At 46.4% G+C, this 23,874-nt stretch overlaps 1 protein-coding gene across 3 annotated transcripts in view; it reads left to right on the top strand.

The window, feature by feature from the left end:
* Positions 1-23,874, top strand: part of DPP6 (dipeptidyl peptidase like 6) — an 842,266-nt gene that overhangs the window by 191,643 nt on the left and 626,749 nt on the right. Inside the window, exon 1 of one of the 3 annotated variants that reach the window (XM_090047674.1) lies at positions 8,565-9,085. The exons of the other annotated variants lie outside the window; for them this stretch is intronic. Within the exon in view, the coding sequence (XP_089903800.1) occupies positions 8,885-9,085 (201 nt within the window). The 5' untranslated portion in view covers positions 8,565-8,884. Of the gene's footprint in view, positions 1-8,564; positions 9,086-23,874 lie in introns of those variants that run through there. 3 annotated transcript variants of the gene reach the window in all.

Raw genomic sequence — 23,874 nt, 5'->3', positions numbered from 1 at the left:
CAGCAGTGAAAAAATTAAAATTGTAGCTGCTGCTGAAGGCTGGATTTTGCCTCTCCCTCCATTGCATCACTGTTAGGAAAAGAAGGAAAAGAAGCAGCAGCCATCTTACAACATCTCCATGCTTCTGTTCCAGGCAGAAGAATCACCTGCCTCGCTTAAGACATAAGCACCAATTTTGAAGGACTAATTTTGGGGGGGAAAGGGTGTGCATGGGAGGGGATGGGGAGCACGTAGATATGGTATATGGTATGATGTTGGTTCTTTCCCATATATGAAGTTAAAGAAATGTAGAAGTGGTTCAGTCTCTAGGGTGGAATTATAGCCATAGTTTCATAGTAGCTAGAGTCGGAAGGGACCTAGGTAGATCATCTAGTCCGACCCCCTGCCTTGGCAGGAAAGAGCACCGGGGTCAGATGACCCCGGCAAGGTGCTCATCTAACTTCCTTTTAAAAATCCCCAGGCTAGGAGCCTGCACCACTTCCCCTGGAAGCCGGTTCCAGGCCCTAGCCGCCCTGACTGTGAAGTAGCGCCTCCTAATATCTAATCTAAACCTACCCTCCGCCAGCTTGTGACCGTTATTCCTGGTCACTCCTGGCAGCGCACGGGGGAACAGGGACTCCCCCAATACCTGCTGATCCCCCCTGACCAGTTTGTAGCAGGCCACAAGGTCCCCCCTTAACCTTCTCTTGTAGAGGCTAAACAGGTTCAGGTCCTGTAGCCTCTCCTCATAAGGCCTGCCTTGCTGACCCCTGATCATACGAGTGGCCCTCCTCTGAACTCTTTCCATATCGTCCACGTCCCTCTTGAAGTGTGGCGCCCAGAACTGGACGCAGTACTCCAGCTGCGGCCTGACCAGTGCCGCATAGAGGGGGAGGATCACCTCCCTGGACCTGCTCGAGATGCATCTGTGGATGCATGACAGGGTACGGTTGGCCTTCTTGACTGCCTCCCCACACTGCCGGCCCATGTTCATCGCGGAGTCAATGACGACTCCAAGATCCTTTTCCGTCTGCGTGCTGGCAAGAGGGGAGTTCCCCAACCTGTAAGTGTGGTGCCGGTTCTTCCTCCCCATGTGCAACACCTTGCACTTATCAGTGTTAAACCCCATCCTATTCTCATCCTCCCACCGTTGCAACCTGTCAAGGTCAGCTTGTAGCCTATTGCACCCTTCTAGTGCACCCACATCCCCCCACATCTTAGTGTCATCAGCAAACTTGAACAGGGTGCTTTCTACCCCGTCATCCAAGTCACTGATGAAGATGTTGAACAGTGCGGGCCCGAGGACCGAGCCCTGCGGAACCCCACTGCCCACGTCCTTCCAGGTTGAGAAGGACCCATCCACCACCACCCTCTGGGTGCGGCCCTCCAACCAGTTGGCGACCCATTTGACCGTGTGGGCATCGACACCACAGTCTCCCAGCTTTTTGATGAGGACAGGGTGAGAGACAGCGTCGAAAGCCTTCCGGAAGTCCAGAAAGACTACATCCACAGCAACCCCTGCGTCTAATGATTTGGTGACCTGATCGTAAAAGGCCACCAGGTTGGTCTGACAAGACCTGCCACTGATGAACCCATGTTGGTTGCCCCTGAGCATGCATTCCCCCGCAAGGCCCTCCTGGATGTGTGCCAGGATAATTTTTTCAAAGAGCTTACCCGGGATTGAGGTAAGACTAACTGGCCTGTAATTTCCCGGGTCCTCTTTTTTTCCCTTTTTGAAGATAGGGACCACATTGGCCCTCTTCCAGTCCTCCGGCACCTCACCAGAGCACCACGGGTGCTCATAGAGCCGCGCCAGGGGTCCCGCAATGACCTCGGCCAGTTCCTGTAGAACCCTAGGGCGAAGATCGTCCGGACCAGCGGACTTGAACACGTCCAGCCTCTCCAGAAGTACCCTAACTAACTCCTCGCTAACCCCTGGCCCAGGCGTGTCTCTCCCGGGGCCCGAGGGGGGCCCAGCAGGGAGGTAGCTGAACTGGTCCCTACTTAGGAACCAGTCCCTACTTAGGAAGACAGAGGCAAAGAAATCGTTACTGCCACAGAAGTACAGCTACATCATACCTTATACCTTGAATCAGCAATTTAAGACAAACTTGACCTGGAAAACTGGAAGAATTTGAGGGGTAAGCCATGCAGGTTGTAAGCAGGAACTTCTCAAAATGACTACTTGTAGGTTTATAAAACACTTGCATATATGAACATTGTGTAAGATAAAACAGTATTTCCCCCTTAGCAAGGCTTCAGATATAAAGCTAATGTTCCTGTAACAGCTACTCCAGCTGTTCAGAGCTGCATTAGGAAGTCCAGTTTGCTTTTTCATTCATTGAGAACCTCTTGCCGAAACCATCTGAATCACAGGGTGAACTGGATAGAAGCATACATGCACAAAAACTGGTTTCCAACATGTGCCAGGCCCTGTATGAATGACTACCAGACACTTTTTATACCTGTGGGGAGAAAACAACCTCGATTTAGTTTGTCACGATGACATAGATTCATGAGTTCATCTAAACTTCCTTCTGGGAAATTCTGGTTCACCAGTGTATGTGACGTGAAGTCTATTTGTGTGCAGTCACTACGATGGGTCATAAAGGTAGCTCTCTTGCAATGTGAAAGGTGTCTAGTAATGCCTTGGCGGGGGGGGGGTGTTGCTGATCATTATTTAGGGCCAGGATGAATTTTATTTCCCTTGACGTTTTGTTTTGTTCGTCTGGGGCATTGGAACATTGGTCACAACAAGGACTGTGACCATAACACTCATCACAACTAACCCCTAGCGTAGGTGGAGGTGTGCTGATGCTCTTGCCAGTACTTAGAAAACCCAGAGACTCTGGGCTAGAGGTTCTTGTTTCTTTCACTCAGGACCATACTAGTTGCTAATTTGAAGTGGGGAAGGAAATTTTCTTTAGGTCCGATTGCTATGGATTGCCTTCCTCCATGGTATGGAGCATGGTTCTTTTTCTTAGGATCTTCTGAGTACTATTGGCACAGATGCTATTTCACCTATTAAGCACGAAAGTGGATGTAAGCACCTCGGTGCAATTCAGTTCCCCCTTATTTAAATTCCAGAAAATCCATATTGTGTCTAGTTTTGTAATATACCGTCTCCCATCCCTGAAGACTGAGTAACAAAAAAGTAAGGAGAAGGACCTATCCACGTCTTTATTAACAGTTTTTCAGGGGTGGAATAGAATTGTACTTAGGTACCTACATCCACTTACATGCCAAATGGGTGAAACAGCATCTGGCCCATATGAACTAATGACTTCCCTTTTGGTAAGCTTGCCTCTTCAGCACTAACCTGTGGCACATTGTAGGGGGTTCTTGGTGTTGCTGTTATTGTGCATTTTACTTGTATCAGGGTTTGAAGTGGCAATTCTGGGGTTGCATTGTGCTGACAATTTCCTGAAAATGCAGGGGTCTGGACTCAGCTGCCTAGGGACCCCTTTCTAGTGTCATGATACTTCAGATTAAGGTTTAAAAGGTACAAATGCTTTTGAGCAAGAGTGTCTTCAAACAAGAGCTGCATTTGTATTACTGTGGGAGAACAAATCAGGACCTCTCTCCACTAAATGCTCTGCAAGCACTTATCTCTCTTTCCTACCTGGGCTTTTCTGCTGAATCCAATCCTGGCACCGTTGTTGTCCCTCTGCTCTTTGTTTCCTCATTGTCTGTTGTCTGCCTTTCACTACCTCTGCACCATTTGCAGAACTGTAGAAACTAAAGATAGAAAAGACCCATTGGGTCATCAAGTTGGTTCCTAGGCCAACTGGCAAGAGGATTCCTTATGGTATGTTTCTGCATATTTTGTGCAGCCTCTCTTAAAATCTCCCCAACATTGCAGTTTCCACCTCTTCCCTTTCCTGTTCTTCATAATTGAGCTGAGAGTGTATTCGAGGACATTCAGCATACACGTTCCCTTTCTTGACTTACACCTAGGAGTTACTGGATATTTAACATAGCTCCTTCATCTACCTGAGGTCCGCTAGCATGTGCATTGCTTTATTGTTTTTCTCTTTTTTTTCCTCGGTATTTACAGTTGCTATTGCACATGTTGGTATGGCACTGCTTCAACCCCTTTTTGCTCAGCAGTTTCTTTGTTTATCGACATAGGCATCTGCAAGAGAAGTGAATCCCAAGGCTCAGGACTTGTAGGTAACCGCATTAGCGCAAAGATAGAAGCACGATTGTGTTGTTTCAAGCCAGGAACAGCTCTGCAAGCTCCTACTTCAGTGAAGAAACTAGTTTAAAAGTGCTTGTCTTTGGTCCTAAAACTTATTTATAAAGAGGCTCCACCTAACACCAGTGCAGCTCAGTCTGTCCCCTGTTCCACTCTGGAATTGTACAAATCTAGCTTTTAGCCCTCCTTTTATCCATCACACTGGCTACTGCATGGGAGCTGCCCTCTCTTTAGCATCTGCCCTGTGGGAATGGCCTTTCTGCTTCTTTCTGCCTCATTGACTCGCCACTTCATTTTAGAATTTAGAAGTTATTTATTGCCCTTGGAAATCTATTTTCTCCCTGTCCTACACCACTTCTTTCTCTCTTTTTTTTCCCCCTTGTAGATCTAGGAAATGTTTTGGATGATGAGAGACACATCTTTATAAAAAGATCCATTTACCTACTACCTGTGTCCTGCTTCACCCAGCAGCAATCTCTTTAAAATCTTGAGAAGAGATGGATTGCAAAGACAATCAGTTTACTACTGCCTTGGGTCAACACATGTGGGATGCCCACTGGGGGTAGGTCATAAGAACTTGTATAGGTTTCAGGGAAGCTAGTGCTGAAGCTGAAGGAGGCCATCCTCCAATATCTGTAGTCACAGGCAGAGCAGCAGGTATCCTTAGCAACTTATTATGACAATAGGATCTGACTAGGGTAGTGTCTCAGTGGAAGTTGGGGGAACTGCTCTGCTGCTTCAGTCTCCTACAACCCCTTGGTCCTTTCCCACTTTCTCTAGGCCCCTTTTCATGCACCCTTGAACCTTATCACCCTCCTCCTTCCCCTGCTCTAACTCCTTTTCTTTCATCTTTCTCACTCCTCACTGGATCCTTCCCATATGCATGCGTTTTTCCTCCTCTGCCTCCATCCCTTCTCTGTCCTACTCCTCCTCACTCTGCCCCTCAAGTCTTCTCAATGTCCACTTGGAGCCTGTTGTTTTCTCCTGCAGCTTGTCTCTCATAGTCCTCCATGGAGTCCAGGACCTTGTTGTTGCCTCCTCCCGAGACCTTTCTTCTTCTTCTAGACTCCTGTATCTTTGTTGTTCCAGTTCCCCCAAATCCCCCCATTCCTGATTATTATTCCCTGTGGCAGTGCTCTACTCCCCAACGAACCTTAAAGAATCCTGGGTGCTGAGCCCAGGGAGCTATACAGACACCCTTTTTCCCCCTTCCCAAACCATTCCTCCTAGGTGAGGCTTAGAAAGCTTTTTTTTGCAGTCACAAAAAGCTGGAAAATTAGCTGTCCAATTATCTCAGCCCTCACCAACTTCTCCAGGTTAAATGCTACCTTTTGTCTGCCCTCCGGTCACCCAGACCCCAGTGCTGTCCTCTGTTTCTTGTCTGTGTAATGACCTAATTCTGACATTGTTTTGAAAGATGCCCTGCACAAAAAAATGAAGCAAAGCTGAGTAGTATTGCATACTACTAATCCATATGCTGCATTTCCTCTCTGCCTTCAGCCACTAGACAGAGCCACCTGTTTGCTCTCCTCAGCACAAGGACTCGGTCTAAAACTAAATCAAGCCAATCCTTGGGGATTGTTAACCTGGTGCAAGGTGCTTGTCTGACCCCCAAAAAGGAGAGATTTTTATTTCTTTCTTACCTGTGTTGTTTGTTTCTTTTTTTTTTAAAGATGGGCATTTGAGAGATGATGAATATTCAGAGCCCATTAAGGATGACAGAAATAACATACTTAATCCATCAAGTTTATGTCTAGGAAGTCTGTACTAGTTACAGCTTACAGATCTATCTATGACAGTGTAGTGTGGGTACTAGTAAAACTGTGCTAGTTATAGCTCTCATGGCTAAGGGCTAAGAATGTCAACTTAAAGGAAATGTTCATATTTCGAAGTACTGAACTGTTGACAGTTTGAAAGTCACTAGTTATTAGTGTTTTTTTTTTTTTTTTAAATAAGCACTTGATACTTGTAACTGTGATCCTCTGAAAATGCTAGACAAGGATTTGGAATTTTTTTAGCTTTTTCTAATGTTTCAATACAACAAATTGCATCTCAATGTCAAGTGCAAAATAAAAGGATGTGTATTGTCTAACGAAAGACAAGGTGGAACAGAATGAACTGTTTGCAATGTTCAGACTTAGCATTAGGAATACTAATGATGATTTTCAAAAAAATCTAAAAAAACCCCCCCAAACCCCCAAAACCCACCGCTTGTCCCTAGTTTTGCTTATCTCATTCTTGGAATGAGAAGTCTTGCACAAAAAAGATGCCATGTATTTAGTTATAAAGGCAGATGGGCTCAGGCTCAGGCCTGACTTGTGATGGCTTAATATCTGGTAGCACTCAGATTTGGGTAGTAAATTATCTGTTGAAAAAGAAGCATGTAATGAAACATTTTTGTCTGTGCTTACCTTTTAGCTCTAAAATGTGAAAAAGCTCAATAAAATTGCAATTGCGGAGATGATATTTTTGTTCAACTAATACATTTATATGGAAGAAATCCATTACTAGTTGAGGAATCCATCTTCTGTATAAAACATTGCATACTGAACTAGACAAGCAACTAGATATATCTGAGAGGACCTGTGTTTGTTTTGAAGTGTTTCGTTACTATTTCTTTATCTAGAATTTGGGGGGAGGACAGGATTTTTAACAAGGAGATATGTATCTATAGACATCAGATTGCAGTAGTTGTATTTCTGGAAGCTTTTATGTTTAACTGTTAAATTTATTTCACAGTACAAATTACTTTCTTTGTCTTGAGTATCACTCCAGCCGACTCACTCTTTATGCAATGAAAGCACACTTGTGCAAGTGTCTCTACAGCAGTTATTTATTGCCACTGACATAGCACGTCAGAGCTTGATGCTTTCCATTTTCTTTGGATTCCTCCTGTTTTGCATGCCGATTGGATTGCATATAATGCTTGATTATATAATTACATTTCATGGACCCGCAGTTTCCCTGACTGCATATGTTGATGGCTAATTAAGCTCAAGTTTGCAAGACACTTGGCTTCAGGCATTGAACTAGAACCCGGGAACCCTGATCATGCGAGGTGGACAGTACTAAAACGCAGATGAAATGATGGATTTTCAGAAACTATCTTTCCTGTCTGGATGGTTCATTAGGGTAGAGATGCTGCTATTATAACTGAGGTATTTTTTTTTCAAACTGTGCACACACTTCCATTGTTCCTTTGATTATTCTTGCCTTTTGATTGCTGGTTTTCTGATGCTTGTTCTGCTCTTTGTGGGGGGGGGTTGTCTTGTTTTTGTTTTCTTTTCTTTTTGTTAAGGGGGGACCTACTTGCGTAACCCTTTCTGTTGGTAATTCCAATTAGTAATGAGATCTCAAGGGAGGTTTGGCTGGCTGCTTCTTGCAACTTCCTGGTGGTAATGAAGAGATGTAGTTGAATAAGTGATGGACGATTCGGTGGTAGCCACAGGCCCCCAATGAGACAACAACCCCTGCTCAATCCAGTGAGCAGTGGGCAGTGGAAAGTGGCATTGCTCCTATCTGACTTGAACGCAGACCTTTCTCTTCTGAGAGTTGCCCATTAGCCTTCTCCCTTTTAATTAAATGTCAGGATCTGAATTCCCCAGCTTAAAATTTGTTTTCAAGTACTGTCAGGAAGAAAGCACTGCATGTGGGTGGTTTTTCCCCCCTCCTCCCTCTGGAGGAGGCAAGGCTCCCTTTTCATCTAAATGTTATGACTTTTCATCCCTGCCTTTGAAGATGCCGATTAAGGAAAAAAAACAAAACAAAACAGTGTGACAACCTGGGTGGGTAGCAAGTGATTAGCCAGTTGATTGAAGCAAAGTGGTGGGGGGGGAGACAAAAAAAAACCCTTGGCTTGCGGGGCCTCTTCCAGGTCCTGTGCAGTGGGCCAGCTTCAGGGCCTTGGACCAGACAGATGGGTGTGTGGTAATAAAGCCCAAGAGCCAAGCAGGGTTCAATGCCCCCCCCCCCAAGTATGGAAGGGACTTGCAAGGGCAGAGATGTCCTAGCGAGGGTGGGCTGGGACGAAGGACCCCGCTCCCCCTTCAGCTCGGGAATGGGGGTGGATGGCAACTCTGCCACCTCTTCCCCCCCCCCCGTGAAGCATCTGTTGCTATGGCAACCCAGGAGCCTGGTCCCCAGGGAGGATGGATGGGCCCCCTCCCCAGCGCCCCCAGCCCCGCGGGCGGGGCGGGGCGGGGCGGGCGCGGGCCACGTGCGGGCGGCGGGTCGGGGTCGGGGTCGGGGTCGGCCCCGCTCCCCGCGGCCGCGCCGAGCAGCCCCGCCGCCGCCCGCGGCTCTCCCGGGCCGGGCACAGTTCGGGCGGCTTTCCACGGAGGGGCGCTGGAGCACGTTTTAATGCAGCAAAGCGAATGGGCAGCCCGCGCCTGTTTCCCCGGGATTGCCAAGGGGGAGGCGAGCCACCCGCCCGGCGGCTGCCCCCGGGGGCGGGCGCGGCAGGCACCCCCGCCCCGAGCCGGCGGGACTCGGTCGCGCCGCCCCGGCGCCGCCGCTGAGCCGGTTTGATTTGCGAGGGGCGGGCACCCCCCCGCCACACCGCCGCCGCCGCCAGCACCCCGGCATGAGGCCGCCCCGCCGGGGCTGAGCCGGGGCCGGGGCCGGGGCCGGGGCCGCGCGGGAGCAGCGCCCGCCAGCCCCGCGGCTGCCCGCGTCCCGCCGTCGGCCCGCCCTGCTCGCGCTGGCTCCATGGCTGCGCTGTACCAGCGCTTCAGCGGGAAGATCAACACGTCCCGCTCCTTCCCCGCCGCCCCCGAGGCCAGCCGCCTGCTGGGGGCGCCGGGCGCCGACGAGGACGGCGCGGCCGGCAAGACCCCGCGCGGCCCGGCGCCGCCCGAGCCCCGGCCCCGCTTCCAGTACCAGGCGCGCGGCGACGGCGACGACGAGGATGTAAGCCCCGGCCCGCGGGGGGGGGGGGTTACGTGTGTGTGTGAGTGTGTGTGAGTGTGAGTGCGCGGCTGGGACACCCCGCCGCCCCCCACCGGCTCTCGCTCCCCGCCGGGGCACGTCTGGCTCGAGGCGGGAGACCAGAAGTTTGACCCCGCGGCCGGGCACGGCTCGGCCTCTCTGCGCCCGTCTCGGCAGGGGCCGGAGCGCAGACTTCCGCGCTGCCCAGCCGCGATTGCGGGAAGGGGCATTTGCTGCTAGGGCTCAGGGCTGCAAGGGTTAAATCACCCGGGACCGATGTTTCCTGGCTTCGTGGGGGAGGGGGGGTCCGGGCAATAAATGGGGCATCTTCATCCCTCCCTCGCTCCCTCCTCCAGCCTTGGGTCGTCTTAGATTTGGAAGGGTAAATGGGGAGAGGGGGCGTGTTTGGGGCGATTGCTGTAGTTTGGAATAATCATGCCTGTGAAACGCAGTGATGTCTCGGATACTGGACGGGGGTGTCGGGGGGGCGGGATTGCTACAGTTTGGACTTAAACACACTGGTGGTGTGCACGCACTTTCGGAGTGTGTGTGTGTTAGGGGGGTCGGGGGCTTCTGCAGTTTGGAGCAACACCCCGGATCTGTCCTGATCGTTCCCCTCCCGGGGTGCGCGTGTGTCGGGGAGTCGCATCATCCTGCCTGTTCAACACACCGGGGTTTCCCCCGCGGGATGGGACAGCAGTTGGGCGGCCGGGATCGGCTTCAAGGAGAATTGCCCAACGAAACCAGCTAAGGAGAGGGGCGGGTTAAGCCCTCTCCTTTCTCTTTTTTGTTCCCCCCCCCTCCCCATGAAACCCCCGAGGGGGAAGGACAGCGGGCGAGGCGTATGTCGCCCGAAGGAAACTTTTCTCTTCCGAGCCCTGCACAAGGAAGGCTCATTCCCAGGGGCCAGCACTTGAGTGGGGCACGAGTTTCCTTTTCTCCCTGCAATCCGGAGCCTCCGAGCACAGCTAGGTGCAGGGCGGGAGGAAGATGCCTGCATGCAGGCTGCTCGCAAAGACACCCGGGACGCCGATATATTTTCCTTTCCGTGCAGGCACCCAGGGAGGCTTCGTCCTGCAGTCGGGTCTGCCCGGGACCGAGCCCCGGCCCTGTCCCGGATCGCTTGCGCCCGGCGGCCTCTAGGTGGCGCCACGAGCAAGCCGAGTCGCCGCCTCTTGTTGCGTCTCGGGCAGATTTTCCTCTGGATTTTTTTTAACTCCGCTTGGAGCGTGTCTTTTTTTGGCTCGGAACACGCCAGATGTCTGGAGCTGCTTCTGTGATCATCAGAAGCGTTGAGCCGAGAAACAGATAAGGGGATTTCACATGTGCAAATGATTTCTGCTGACACGGCTCGAAAAAGAAGAAACCTCTCTAATTAGGTTCATCAGATGCGTGAGCTATATAACAAAAATATGCCTAGCACAGCCCCTCCCCCCCCCGCCCAGCCCTTTGCAAACAGAGGTCTAAAGGCTGTTTGTGTCGATATTAATGGAAAAGAAAGAAAAAGCAAGGTTGCTCGACTGCTTGGGATTTTATGGAAGCTAACCCCCCCCCCCCAAACCCCAACTGCGCCGCTGTGACAAAGTTTAATGGACCGTGCCAGGCAGTTAAAGCATGGTAGCTGCAATCCACCGCTAATAGATTCATAAGTTTCCCTCGCCTGCCCCTCGGGAGTCACTCGGGTAGTTAAGGATAAGATGTAAGCAAAGCGGCAGGCACGGAAATTGCCTTCGAGAGCGACTCCTGCGCACGCGGGAAGTGGGCCCGTGCGGCCGTGGCTGTGGCTCCCGCGTGGCGGCGGGCGGCGGGCGCTGTCCGCGGTGCTGGACCGGGCGGTCCGCCGCCTCCCCGGCGGACCTCTGACCTTGGCCGTTTTGGGGATGCGGGGAAACGGGAGTTTCTCGCTCTCCCTCCTTCTGGGTCCGGAACCGCTGAGCAGCTAGAAGGCTGGACAAATGAATGCAGCAGAAAACCCCAGAGGAGAGGTCAGATTGCCAGGCAGGGACAAGGGCGTTTGAATGGGTGAATGGAGGTCAGAGGTGCACACAATGCCCCTGGGGGAGGGGGGGATGTTGACGGCTGCTCCTGTGACTTTTCGTGGCACATGCTATTGCCGGGGGACTGCATTCAAACCCATCTGAGAGGATTAAACTTCTTAGGCACATTTTACACTAAGGCTGCAAGTATCCATTGAAGCTTTTATTTTCCACCCCGGAGAGGGTATTTTATTTTATTTTCCCCCCTTCAAAATCTCAAATTAATCAGTTCAACAGTTGCTAGGTCAGAGGTAGAAAATACAAAGCCCCCCAAATGTTTTATGCTTCGACTGAAAGTACAAGTAAGGCTTTTTCTTTCCTTTTTGTAAGTCATTTGTTCTCTCACATGAAAATCAGAGCTGACAATTCTTTGCAAGGTCACTGATTGGAAACTCTCTTTATATTAAAGGTATTTGTTCTCCCTTCCATAGTATGGATCAATTAGTGTCAAGTATTTCTTAAACACCGGCAGTTCTCAGTGCAGTGCAAGATACAGACAAGAAAGATGGGGTCCTTGCCTAGACTGTTAACCTGCATTATTTCACTTTCCTGTGTAGTATTTCAAACACAAGAAGAAACATCGTTGTAACTAAACTAGGAAGCAAAAACCTCAAAGCAAGGTTTGTCTCATTTGCTCGGAGTCTCATTTGCTCCCACAAGTTTTAAAAATAAGGAAGCAGTGAAGTTAAGATAGGAACTGCCCATCTCACTGCAGTAACTATTGAGTGAGTTATGAACATAGGGCCGGATCCCTTGTACCTCCTGGGTGTCTAAATGTGATTCTGTTCCACCCTGCTTGAGTCCCTGAAAACAATAGCCTATCTGCTTTTGTCCATGTTTGCCTTAAGGCTCAATCACAGGAACTTGTGAGGAGGGGGAAGATGACTGCCCATTGCTAATGTTAAGTTTTTCAGGGAGTCAACCAGGGCAAAACAGGAGTGTGTTTAATAAATATCCCTAGATATGAAAGAGAACAAGTCTGTAGTTCCCTCATCAAGTCTGCATTTCTTTAAATAACACAATGGCCTAGGTGCAGTTGGTATTTTGGCACCTAATTTTCATCCTGGTTTTCTTTATCATCAAAACCTGTGTCCTTAAGTCAATTCTCTATGAACAGGTCAATCTCTCACTGGCTTCAAGAGCAGGACTAAATTGATGGCAGATAGTTAAATGACTGTAAACATAACTTGGAGGTCCTTGTCCTTTTTGCCAGAAACACGTCTTTTCCAATGTAGTTGTCTGGATATGATATAGTACGCGTGAAGAATTTTAGTGATGTCCAGAGTACTGTCATAACAGAGTATTAAATTATTTTGGCAACATGTTAAATTATAACTTTGGCAACATAATCTCCCTCTTTAACTCTCTGAGATTAATGGATTCCACATTATAATGTAGGCAGGAGTCTTTCTAGATGTTGACTTTAGACATTTTCCCCATAAAATAGAGCATATTCATTTTTCTCGAGCTTTTCTGTGGCGTCACAGTGATTAATGAGTTTAATTTTTGCAGGCAACTGCCAGGAGGTGCTGAGTAAGATGTACATGCTGATTGTATATAACCCTGTTCCTTTTAATTACTGAGATGATAACAATGCATTAATCAAGTGCATAAGAAATTCAGCATTTCTCTGTAACACAGAATATTGATCTGTTTTATAAGGCATTAAATATAAAAAATGATAATCACATTAATCCTTTTAAAATTAAATTCAGAATGATAAGTTGCACGTTAAAGGTATTGAGCAGTCCTCTAAAATGCCATTTGGATCTTCTCTATAAGGACCCAGTCTTTTCTCTTTTATTTTTATTTACACAAAACTCCTATTCACTTTTAGTGAGAGTCTTTCTTATGTAAAGATTGCTAGATTGGTCCAGAATAGAGTTATCTCTATTTTTACTGAAAAAAAATTGGAATGCTTATCTAAATTTTGAATATTTGCCTATTTGAGCAACGAGATGTTGCTTTTTAAAATAAAAAAGCACAATTTAGTTATATTGGAATTTTATAGCTTTTAGCCTTGATAATTCAAACTGATGTGACTTGAGAGAAGAGGTAATTTCAGTTGTGATAATCATTCTAGAAGTCAAATAGAAGTGAAGTTTCTACTTTGAGAAGGAAATCAAATATGGGTTTCATCATTGTTCAGCATGTTTAATCGGATAAATGTTGCAATCCCCTGTAAATATATTTAGTATATAAGATTTGCTAACGCACACACATTCTTTTTTCTCCAATTGTTTATTTTGCTGTTGGAAACAGCATTTCTTCCTAAGATAACTGAAGGGTGCTGTTTCAGGCCAAACAGATTAATTTTTAGTTTATACACTGAGGCATTCATAGAACTGTGTATACAGCAGCAGTTCATAAGGCGACCAAAAATCTGCTTATAAATCAGACAAGCAGTTTTCCTTTTCCTGTAGTTGCTGCTAATGATGTCACTTGCAGCTTCTTAGTAGATCCTAGCTGGACTAGATTATCCACCTGCCATGGAAATATGTGGAAAAACTGCTGCTAACTTCAGGTCAAATAGGATCAGGCCCTTATTTATTTGTTCATCTCTGCTCTTGGAATTGTTAATTATATATTTCACTATCATTTAACCTTGCATAATCTAAATTACAGCAATGTTGTTTTTTTTTTTTTACTTTGCTTTACAGTTTTTATCTTTGGAATTCAATTGCTTTATGATTTTTTATACTAGTTTAAAATTAACCCCCCTCCCCTTTTTTTGCAAGCCTTACTAAGCATCACTTGATGTATTATGCATGCATTAAAAATCTGCTAGGTAGAGAATATTTTTAACACATGAGAATAACTATGTGAAGAAGCTGACTCATCTTTGTAGTGGTAGTGAAATGCACAGTAGCTTGTTTTACCTATGTCAATCTTTGGCTAAGGCCTCCATCCTTGGCTAATGTGGGCGGCGGGGAGGTAGGCTTTGGAGAAACACTTTGGAGACAAGGTAGGGAGCAGTTTGTATTGTTCTCTGAAGAATCTTCCAGAAGACCGAGGGAGTGAGCTGCATACATCTTTCTATTGTCAAGGGTTCAGTGGAAGGCAAGGGGGGAAACACATGTGCCTGGAAAAACTTTCTCATGAACAATAAAGGAATAACACCTATAGGAGCGAGCTAGTTTTTATAGAGCACGTATTTGAAGGGCATGGCTATACAGTCAGCACTCCAGGAAAATCCTCCTGAAGTAAAGTAATTCTTTTCAAGTTAATTTTCCTGGGAGTTTTGCTTGGAGGCCTGCAGAGTGGAGCCTGCAGAGTGCAGTTATACAGAGGCATTTTCACAGCATGACCAAGGGATGGCAGTGCCTCTTATTTAGTATTTTTCCATAGATCGCTTAAGGTTGCCTTTTGTAGTAAGGCATGAATCCTTTGTTCCCATAGCCTCCCTTATCTATAAAAGGGTCGCTTCCAGTTGCACATAACATTTTTTCCTACGTTTTATTTTTTCCTGAGTTTGGGAGAGCTCTGTGAGTCAATGAGTAACATACTTTTCAAAATTTCATGCAAAGTGGCAGACCTCTATGGAAGAAGTGGGGAGAAGTACATTCTTTGTGCTAAGAAAATGTCTGTGGCTCTTTGTTAAGCAACTTTTTGCTCCTCTGCAGAAGTGAACGGAACCTTTTATATTTGCCTTTCTACTCTTTCATATTTAGTACTTACAGGGGGTATAAATTGTAGCCATGTTGGTCTACCCGCCTCCCACCCTGTCTCTTACCTGGCTAACTCCTCAATTTACATCTTCACTGACTGGCTTTCTTGCATGGATACCAGCCTCTAGCGTCTTTACTATTCATTCCATCCAGGAAGCGCGCACACCAACTGCAGATGCTTCCTCAGCCTGACAAAGGGTAGTTATACCCGAAAGCTTGCTAAGAAGAATGTTTCCAGCTATTTGAGTTGGTCTAATAAAAGATATCAGATTTACCCAGAGAACCTTGTCTGCCTCTATGTGGTACTTGACATTTTCAAAAGTGCTTAAGTGACTTAGGGATATTATTTGTAGCTATGTAGGTCTGAAAACATAGGCAAAAAAGGCTCTTTGGGAAGATGTGATATATTTTTATTAGACCAACTAAATAGTTTTATTAGAACAACTAGTAGTATTAGACCAATCAACAAATTAGACCAATTAAAATTGTTCTTTGCAAGCTTTTGGGCACAAACACCATTCTTCAGACATAGGGAGAGTTTGCTTTCCTGGGTAGAATAGAAGTAAGTGACTTAGGATCCTCAATCCCATTTTTCAAAAGAACTAAGGGTAAGGAGACATACATAAACTATACCTAGTTAGGAGACAGGTCTCCCCTCCATCCCCATCATGTCAGCTGCTTGACAGAAGCTGTTTTCATGTGTCTACTTCTATCCCATGGTAAGTAGAAGTGTTTTGTGCAGGGGTGAGCGGCTCTGGCTTAGCTTTCGCTTACCCCAGTGCAGAAGTAGACACTCAAAAAAATACCATGGAGCAGCTGATGCATGATAAGCACCCCCTTCTTTTAACTCAGTGTAATTTGTCTGTCTTTATACCAAGTCACTTACCCGCTTTTGAAATGGTATCCATCGTCCTTAGGTAACAGACGTGTCTACCTGGAATGGTGAAAATTAGACTTAATCTGGTGGAGTTCCCTAGGTTAGTAATGCATTGTGCTTATGTGTATTAGAATAGTTTAATAAATCCAACGTTTTCCCACTGTTCTGTGGGTAGGATGTATATGGCACTATAAAGGACACAGTATAGATGAGTAGACATGTCCACTGAAGAGATGGTGTCTATTGGAAATGCATTTGCAACTTATCATTTGTATTGTTAATTTTCATTACAGTGGCACCAGGAGACCATCTGAGAATGGGGCACTGTTGCAATAAGCCCCAAAGAGCCTACAAGTTAGACTGGCAAAGGTTGAGGAGTAAAAGTGGAGAGAAGGCTTTAGGGTGTAGGGTACAAAGGAATTGCATGACTTATCCAAGGTCACATAGAAGACCTTGATTTCTGAGCACAGAACCCAAATGTCTTGAGTTCCCAGTGTGTCAAAACTGCACAGTCCCTCACTCCCTCTGTGATTTACATCAGATTTTTAAATGAGGATTAGAATCAGAAAAAGTCCATGGAGGGGTTTGGCTGTGAGCGTTTCAGTAGGATGCCTGAAAACATACCCATGTAACTTATGCTGCTAGTAGCCTGAGATAAGTCAGGACTCAGGTTTATCTGTGCCCAGGCTCAGCAGACAGAAAGTTTGTGGCATTATTAAATACTCAGGAATCTCTGCTGAAGTCTTAGCGGGTTTCCACTGAGTGTGCTCACAAGTGATCGTTTTCAAATTAATTTTAAACTTCTCTAGCTTCCAATTATTTGTCTCCAAAGCCAGCACTAGTAAATAGTGCTCTTCAGTTCTCTCAAATCCCTGTAGGTAAGTGTAACTATCTTCATTTTACTGCCAGAACATCGGCAAGAGCAAAGTTAAGTGATTTGCCCAGTGTCTTTTTTAATGGCAGTTGCAAAGCTCAAGTAGCCTCATTTTCTCTGACTCTCAGTCTGGTGACCTGTCTACTCAACTATAGGATTTTGTTTGTGCTGGCCCTGATCCCACAAAGGCTCTAAGCCTTGTGAAGGGTCCCGTTGACCTCTGTGGGATACTGAAAGCAAAGCGCATGTTTAAGGGCTTTAATGAAAGGTACAATCTGCTTGGTATTTCGTGGTATCAAGAGAGCAATTTTCAGAAGATGTTTTGAATGTCACATGTTTTCCTGTAGCTGTTTAAGGTTAAAGAAAGGGGAATGGATGCTGGGGGGGTTTTTTTCCCCAAGGGAAAAGTGTTAATGATACTCAAAAAATATGTGTGGATAACAATTGCTCCAGCATTTCAAGTGAGTTCAGCTCTAAATAGATACCGAGCCAGGCACATTCATTTTCCAAAAGAAATGAACAGTTTGGAAATGTGGAAGTATGTGGAAAAGGAAGGCTGTAATGGGAAAACTGAACTGTACAGTCTGAACTCTAGCTGTACTGCAGGCATTCCTTTGGAAGGGTTTAATGCAAAGATGTATTTCTTATTAAAATGAATTCTAGCTCCAGGTAGGAGATGGTAGCTTTGGTATTTCAGTCAGAGGGGAAATGATCCATGCAGTGATTCAGCAATGACAAATGTTGCAGTAGTTTTCCTGACCAAAATTATAAAGCTTGGCATCTTCACTGCAGCAGCTGCGTGGTGCACCTGGGCTCCCTGACTTCCTCCTGTCCTGACAAGGGGCAGTGGGAGGGAATAATCTCCCGGCAGCAGAGGCCAGATTCCTCTCCCTCCTTGTGGTGCAGTCCATGGTGCTGCAGAGCCCGGCTTTCATGTAGCATTGGAGCCTTTGGGTGTTTGACACATGACGCCTACATCAGTGTAATGACACTGGTTTTATACACAGTATAAATGGCATTAGGATCTAGAGTGGACAGAGGATCAGCCTTTCCTGCAGTAGACAACTATAGGCTGCTGTCTTGCCACTAGCTTGCAGGGGAGCAGGTAATAGCTTGAGTGAACGGCTACCCCGACATAGTTGACTGACCAGAGCTGTGGACCGCATGATGGTATTCCATGAAAAACCATACCCCATGGGATGCAGTTGTACAGCCAGCCGATAGACAGTGATATGAGACTCTTCCACAGCGGGCTGGGAGGCAAACCATAGCCACTCACTTTCTGCTACTTCAGCCTTGTTCGGTTCTTTCTCCCATTTCAGTGGGCTATCCCTGGCTCTGGAAGAACACCAGCTGGAGAAGGGAGTGGGGTCAGGGGCTACAGGGAAGGCAACTGGCTGTGTCATAAAAGACACGGCTCCATTTTATTTCAATCCAGGCTGGGAACATATCCCTTTCCCCTGCAGAACTGACTGACTGTCTACTGTCACAAATGCAGCTGGATTACTCTGCTCTGAAGATACTGTTTCTAGGTTTAGTCAGAGGATTTTATCCTCTGGAACAATGGAGTCCTGAGACTGGTCACCCTTATCTGATAACTGTTTAATGCCCCATCTCTCCTAATGTTCCTGTAGATACAGAATGACTTTATTTTTGTTCTGCCCATTGCTGCTAAGTGCCAGGATAGAAAGAGGACACTTAAAAGACCAAACATCTATTAAACTGCAGATAGAAATCCTGGAGAAAGCAATGATGTTTCTATAGAAACATGAATGGCCTATGGTGAACCACAGATCTCTAGGTTTACTTGTTTTGCTGTTAAGTGTAGTGAATACAAAAGCATTATTGATACAGTCCCTTATTGTGCCTCTCTGTGTCTTGTATTAGATAACACCATATCTCTTGCTCAAGCATGTGTAATCCTTGATACAGGAGGGACACCTGAAGAGGATTCAAAAGGGTATTATAATGTTTCATGATGATATCACTAATAATATGGTCTCTGCTGAAGCAGCTGTTTCATTCGCCTGCAAACCACAGAATAAACAATACTTGTCAAAACATGTACGGTGATTCACTACAAACCAGGGGAAATAATAAGGAATGACATAGCAGGGTTTAGGGCCGCAATCCATTGTTGTTACCTTTCATAGATTTCATAGACATTAGGGCTGGAAGGGACCTCGGGAGATCATCGAGTCCAGCCCCCTGCCCCAGGGGCAGGAAGTCGGCTGGGGTCATAGGATCCCAGCAAGATAAGCATCCAATTTACTCTTGAAGGTGTTCAATGTAGGTGCTTGAACCACCTCCGCTGGCAGACTGTTCCAGACCTCGGGGGCTCGGACAGTAAAGAAATTCTTCCTTATGTCCAGCCTGAAACGGTCTTGCAGGAGTTTGTGACCGTTCGACCTCGTCATCCCTTGGGGCGCTCTGGTGAACAAACGTTCCCCCAAACCTTGTTAAAGTTCTGCTTGTTAGGGCTGCTTTACAGCTAGTTCTATCTTTTGTTGTGCTTGTAAAAAGTATGGATTCTTGCTTATTTCTATGCACATTTGTGACCTTTCTGTTGGAATCCACATGGAAAATGGATATAGCACTGTATGGGCATGTAGGGATAGAGTTTGGCAGTCTCTGTACTGACCTGCTGCATGGCCATAGATAGGCAAGAAGTTCACTCCATAGGTTTTTTTGCCTTATCTGTCTGGAATGTGGACTCTTTGGGGAAGAGATTCCCAGAAACCAGGTAGGCACAGATAGTACAGGAATAGCACATCTTGCATTTGTGCAGGATTTATTGTCAGCTTTTTATTGTCAGAGTTTCTTTGTGCAGGGGGGTTGAACTTGATGTCCCGTGAGGTCCCTTCCAACCCAATGATATTCTTGCTCTGGCTTGCTCTCCGTTTCATTATCTGGCACACCACAGGGCCTTGATCACATTTGGGGCCTTGGCTGGTGGTGTAATTTAAAGCACTGCTGCTGCTTGACCTAGAAATGGCTGTACCTTGATGGCCAAGTGGAGTGAGTCTTGTTTATATCTTTTTTTTCTCCTTCTTTTTTTTAAGTGCATGGGATGGAAAAGCCCTCTCAGAACAGGAAGCTATTGTTCCATTAATAGTATGGTGCAATCCCAAATTCTATAAAGAGCAACAGTTTTGAGAGCATTGCTGATAACCAAACTATCTGATTGTGTCCCATTTGGAGTAGGTTAAAGGTCTTTCTTTCATTATAGCATGTCACATGCAGTGCCATGAGCTGATAATCACTATAATGCACAGTCTCTTTGAGCTAAGAAAAGCTAATAAGCATCTGTAGTTTTGAAAATGTCAGATTGAGCCAAAGTGCATGCAATTAGATAAGGATAATGTAGCAGATAATAAGAAGATACATGAGGCTGGGTGAGCAGTTATCTGACTATTATACTTTTGGCTGCTAAAGTGCTTTGTGTCAGATGAAACAAGTGGCTTGTTGGCTGAGGAAAACGTGCTGCAAGTTGTCAGAGATGGAAACATGAGCTAATGTGGTGTGGTGACAAGGTTAGTCCCGAGGGCCTGCAAACAGACATCCCAGGCTCTTGATAAGTGAACAGTTGCCTAGGTTAGAAGTCCTGAGCTTCTGAGTTTAGGAAAGGAATGAAATCAGAGTAAATAGGGAAAACGTGGCTGGCAGGGTGGGACTTCTTCTCAAAGCTGCCTCTCGGTTGTTGCAGCTGCCGATAACCAGAGGCCAGAGTGGTGGGTGGGCTATTTTATGACATTTATGAGGTTTGGTAAAGAGGAATTTTTTTAGTCTCCTGTTGATAATCTTTGCTCACATTGCAAAGATGCCCACAGCAACAACCACAGCTGCCGTCTGCAGAGGACAGCCTCACATCAGAGACAGGGATGCTGGCAGGCCTGAACATACGTGAGACAAATGCCATTGCCATGTCTTTTGCTGTGCTTTTCTTATGTTGCTTTCTTCTTTAAATCAGGACCTGGAAAAAAATTAATTAGTTTTGTTGGGTTGTTGGTTTTTTTGTTTGGTTTTTTTGCAGGGGGGGGAGCAGGGCTTATTGTCAGCTTCCAGTTCAAAAGGAAAACTTGTCGCCTCCCTTGTGAGTTTTATTGTAGCAAACCAGTCTATTTGCCCTGAGTGACATCTCCCCTCATCACACAAGGCTGTAATCCTTAGCTACTCTCCTTTCTGAGGCTTGCAGTAGACCTACCTTTTACTCAGTCCTCCAAGGCACACACCAAACCTCCCACTGAAGCCTCTGATGAGGTCCTAGGGGCCTTTTTTGAACACCAAGAAATGGAGGGTGAAATCCAGCCATCCAGAAGTCCAGTTCTGTGGTCTATATGGGGGAGGGGACAGTGAATTTCCCCCTCCCAGCCCATGGCCAGGATGTGGGTCTGAGGCACTGTTCATATTTTTGCTGCACCAGTTGTATAGTACAGTGGGGCCACTGACTCTCTGTGTTAAGCAAATGTATTAGCCCTTTCCTTGGCCAGTATCGTGCAGTAGCCTAGGAACTCTGCTATATGCCCCCTACCTGTGTACTGTGGCTCCCATTACCATAGATGGCCCTTTTCTTCTACTGCATGCTGAGGTCTTGGCTTAGCTGCTCTCTCTGCAGTTAGCTCCCTTCAAACACTAGTGCAGGATGGGCTGAAGAGGATTTGACTCTGTGAGGGGTCTAGTTCCAACTCAGTACTTCTGACGATGGATGGAGACTTACAGACTGCATCCTCTGCACATGGTGTTGCTTTTGGAGGGGGTGGGGAGAGTGACAGACTCAGAGGAAGGAAAGAGGGATAGAATGAATACAATCAAAAGGCAATGGAGGGAGAGAAGAAAAGATCAATTAATGCACAGGGATACACTGTAGCTCTTAAAGCCAGAGGCACCCTGGAGGGAGTGCAGGAAAGCTGTGCCTGGTTAGAAACCCCAGGGCAAGATGCCTTCTGGAATTAGAGGTGGCACAGTCTGCAGCTCTGCTGTCTACCCTTCTCTCTCTGCTCATCCTAATCTAGTGGCTGGCCATGGATCAGGCCTCCCTGTTGGGATAATTATATGCTACTGCCTTCCAGACTTACTTTTCTGTGCTGACTTTGTGAAAGGATATGGTGGAGTGCAGCAGGGTGCATGCCTTGTGTTTAGCTTTATACATCCAGACTTGCAACATAGCCTGTCATCTAGGGGAAGGAAATATAGACCGACCAGGCATCTTCCTCCTTGCATCTGGGGCCCTTTGGCCGTCTCATTCCAGCTTTCTTAATGTGGGGAGATCACTGATTGTGCTGGCTTCGATCAGGTGTCCAGTGTGAATGCTTTCAAAAAGCAACATTGAAGCACTCGCTATCCATGAGTATTTGAGCATGCGGACTTAAATGCCCTTTCCCAGAACAGCGAGGCAGTGCTTAGTCACTTGGGATGTTCCTGGAAAGCAAAAGAAAAGGTGTTTCAAGCAGGGTCAGAAGGGATCTTTTTACAATGGGAACACTTCCTTCGGGAAGAATCTGGGGGAGAGACGCCGGGGTTTATTTCACTTTGTAGCAGTGTTAAAACAATGCCCAATCCTCCTTCATGCTCTGGGGGGACCTACTCGCCCCAAGATAACTCTAACAGAGCTTCTCAGACGAGCCGACTGGCCTGCATGCAGCACTGCGAGAAGAGGGCTATGCTGCTTCCGGTTCAGGAGGGGCATGGGCAGCGCTGCCCTAGCCGTGTGGCTGTGCCCTGAAGGACATGTGCTTCTGCAAGAATGACAGAATATCAGTGAACTGGAAAGATATATGCGAAGGCTGCTGTCAGCTCTTTTAACTGTGCAATTTGGTATAAAATTTAGGGAGCCGCAGCATGAATCAGAGGCTGGAACTTGCCCTAAAAGTTGCACAAAAGGTTCTTTTACTAAAGACAGATTGTGCCACTCCACGCTGAAAAATGGTAATTTAATTTGAAAGCCCTGCTCTGCATTCTTTTCACCTGATCTCAGTTGGTGACAAGCCATAACATTTCTCCTTGGTCTACTGGCGCTCAATAGATGAGAATTTCCTAACTTCATGAAATGATTACAAGAACTTGGAATGTATATGATGAGCCCGGCTTCTGAGATGCTGCTCGTTCAGGTGCCTATGTAAGAGGCTTTGTGAGCTGATTGAAGGAGAGATTGCCTAGGTAATTATTAGTTGAGGGGAAGGTTAATAAAATACAAGGCTTTATGTTAAAATTCAATTAAAGAACAAATAATGGCATGTGTGAGAGGGCAGGCTGTTACAGCTTGCCACAGTGCATATATATGCATTGCATAAGGCTCAACACTTCCAACAGTGTTGAAAGAGACGTGCCACGCTTCCTTAGCTGTTGACCCTTTCCTTTTTCTTTTTTTCCTATAACTTTCATCTTGAACAAAAGGAGTGGAATCCAACAGGTTTTGGTTTCTAAAGGCTTTACCTCTGTCCCAGCTACAAAATCCTTTTCCAGCAGCAAACCATAGAGTAAACCAAACTAATTGTATTTTCATCAAAGATTATTGTATGAATAACCCTCCCTAGAAAATTGTGCCCTGTTCATGGTTATTTTTGAGAACCAGTGCAAAACAGTGTGAAACATTGGCCAATCTGTAGGCTGTTCCTTCTATTCCTTTTCCCCACATGCTGGCTGGACGTGGCTTTGAAAAGTGACCAGTGAATGAAGGTAACTAGAGTAGGCTGGGATCTTTAGATTCCTCAAAAAAACTATTGTTTTCCTTCATTAAGCAGTGTCTTAGCTTTGCTGAAACTTGGTCCTGTTATGTCTCCATTGAGACACTCAAAGTCTCCAGTCAGAGTTGAACTGGCTTTAGTTTTTAGTGGAATAGGAGGCACTGCACAGAGGTGGTATCTGTCTACATCAGTGGGTTTTGGCTCAGACCTGAAACAGGTATCTAGGATGCTTAGCAGGTTTCACCCACGGATCTCAAAGTACCTCATTTACTCAATTATAAGATGAGGTTTTGAACATGGGGAAAATCAGGCCTCACCTTGTAATCACATGCGACTTACCTGAAATCAAAAAATGCACAGGGAGGAGCAAGGTTAGTAAGGACCCAGAGTGGCCAGGTACCCAGCATGTCACCAGCCAGCACAGGGCACCCAGGCTCCCGTCAGTATGCAACTATCCTCATTTTACCACCAAAACATTGGCAAGAGCAAAGTTAACTGATTTGCCCAGTGTCTTTTTTAATGGCAGTTGCAAAGCTCAAGTAGCCTCATTTTCTCTGACTCTCAGTCTGGTGACCTGTCTACTCAACTGTAGGACTTTGTTTGTGCTGGCCCTGATCCCACAAAGGCTCTAAG

Source organism: Crocodylus siamensis, chromosome 5 (assembly GCF_052110815.1).
Source record: "Crocodylus siamensis isolate JL-2025a chromosome 5, ASM5211081v1, whole genome shotgun sequence".
Taxonomy (NCBI): domain Eukaryota; kingdom Metazoa; phylum Chordata; order Crocodylia; family Crocodylidae; genus Crocodylus; species Crocodylus siamensis.
The sequence above is the reverse complement of the archived record's forward strand: the minus strand, read 5'-3'. Positions and strand labels throughout refer to the sequence as shown.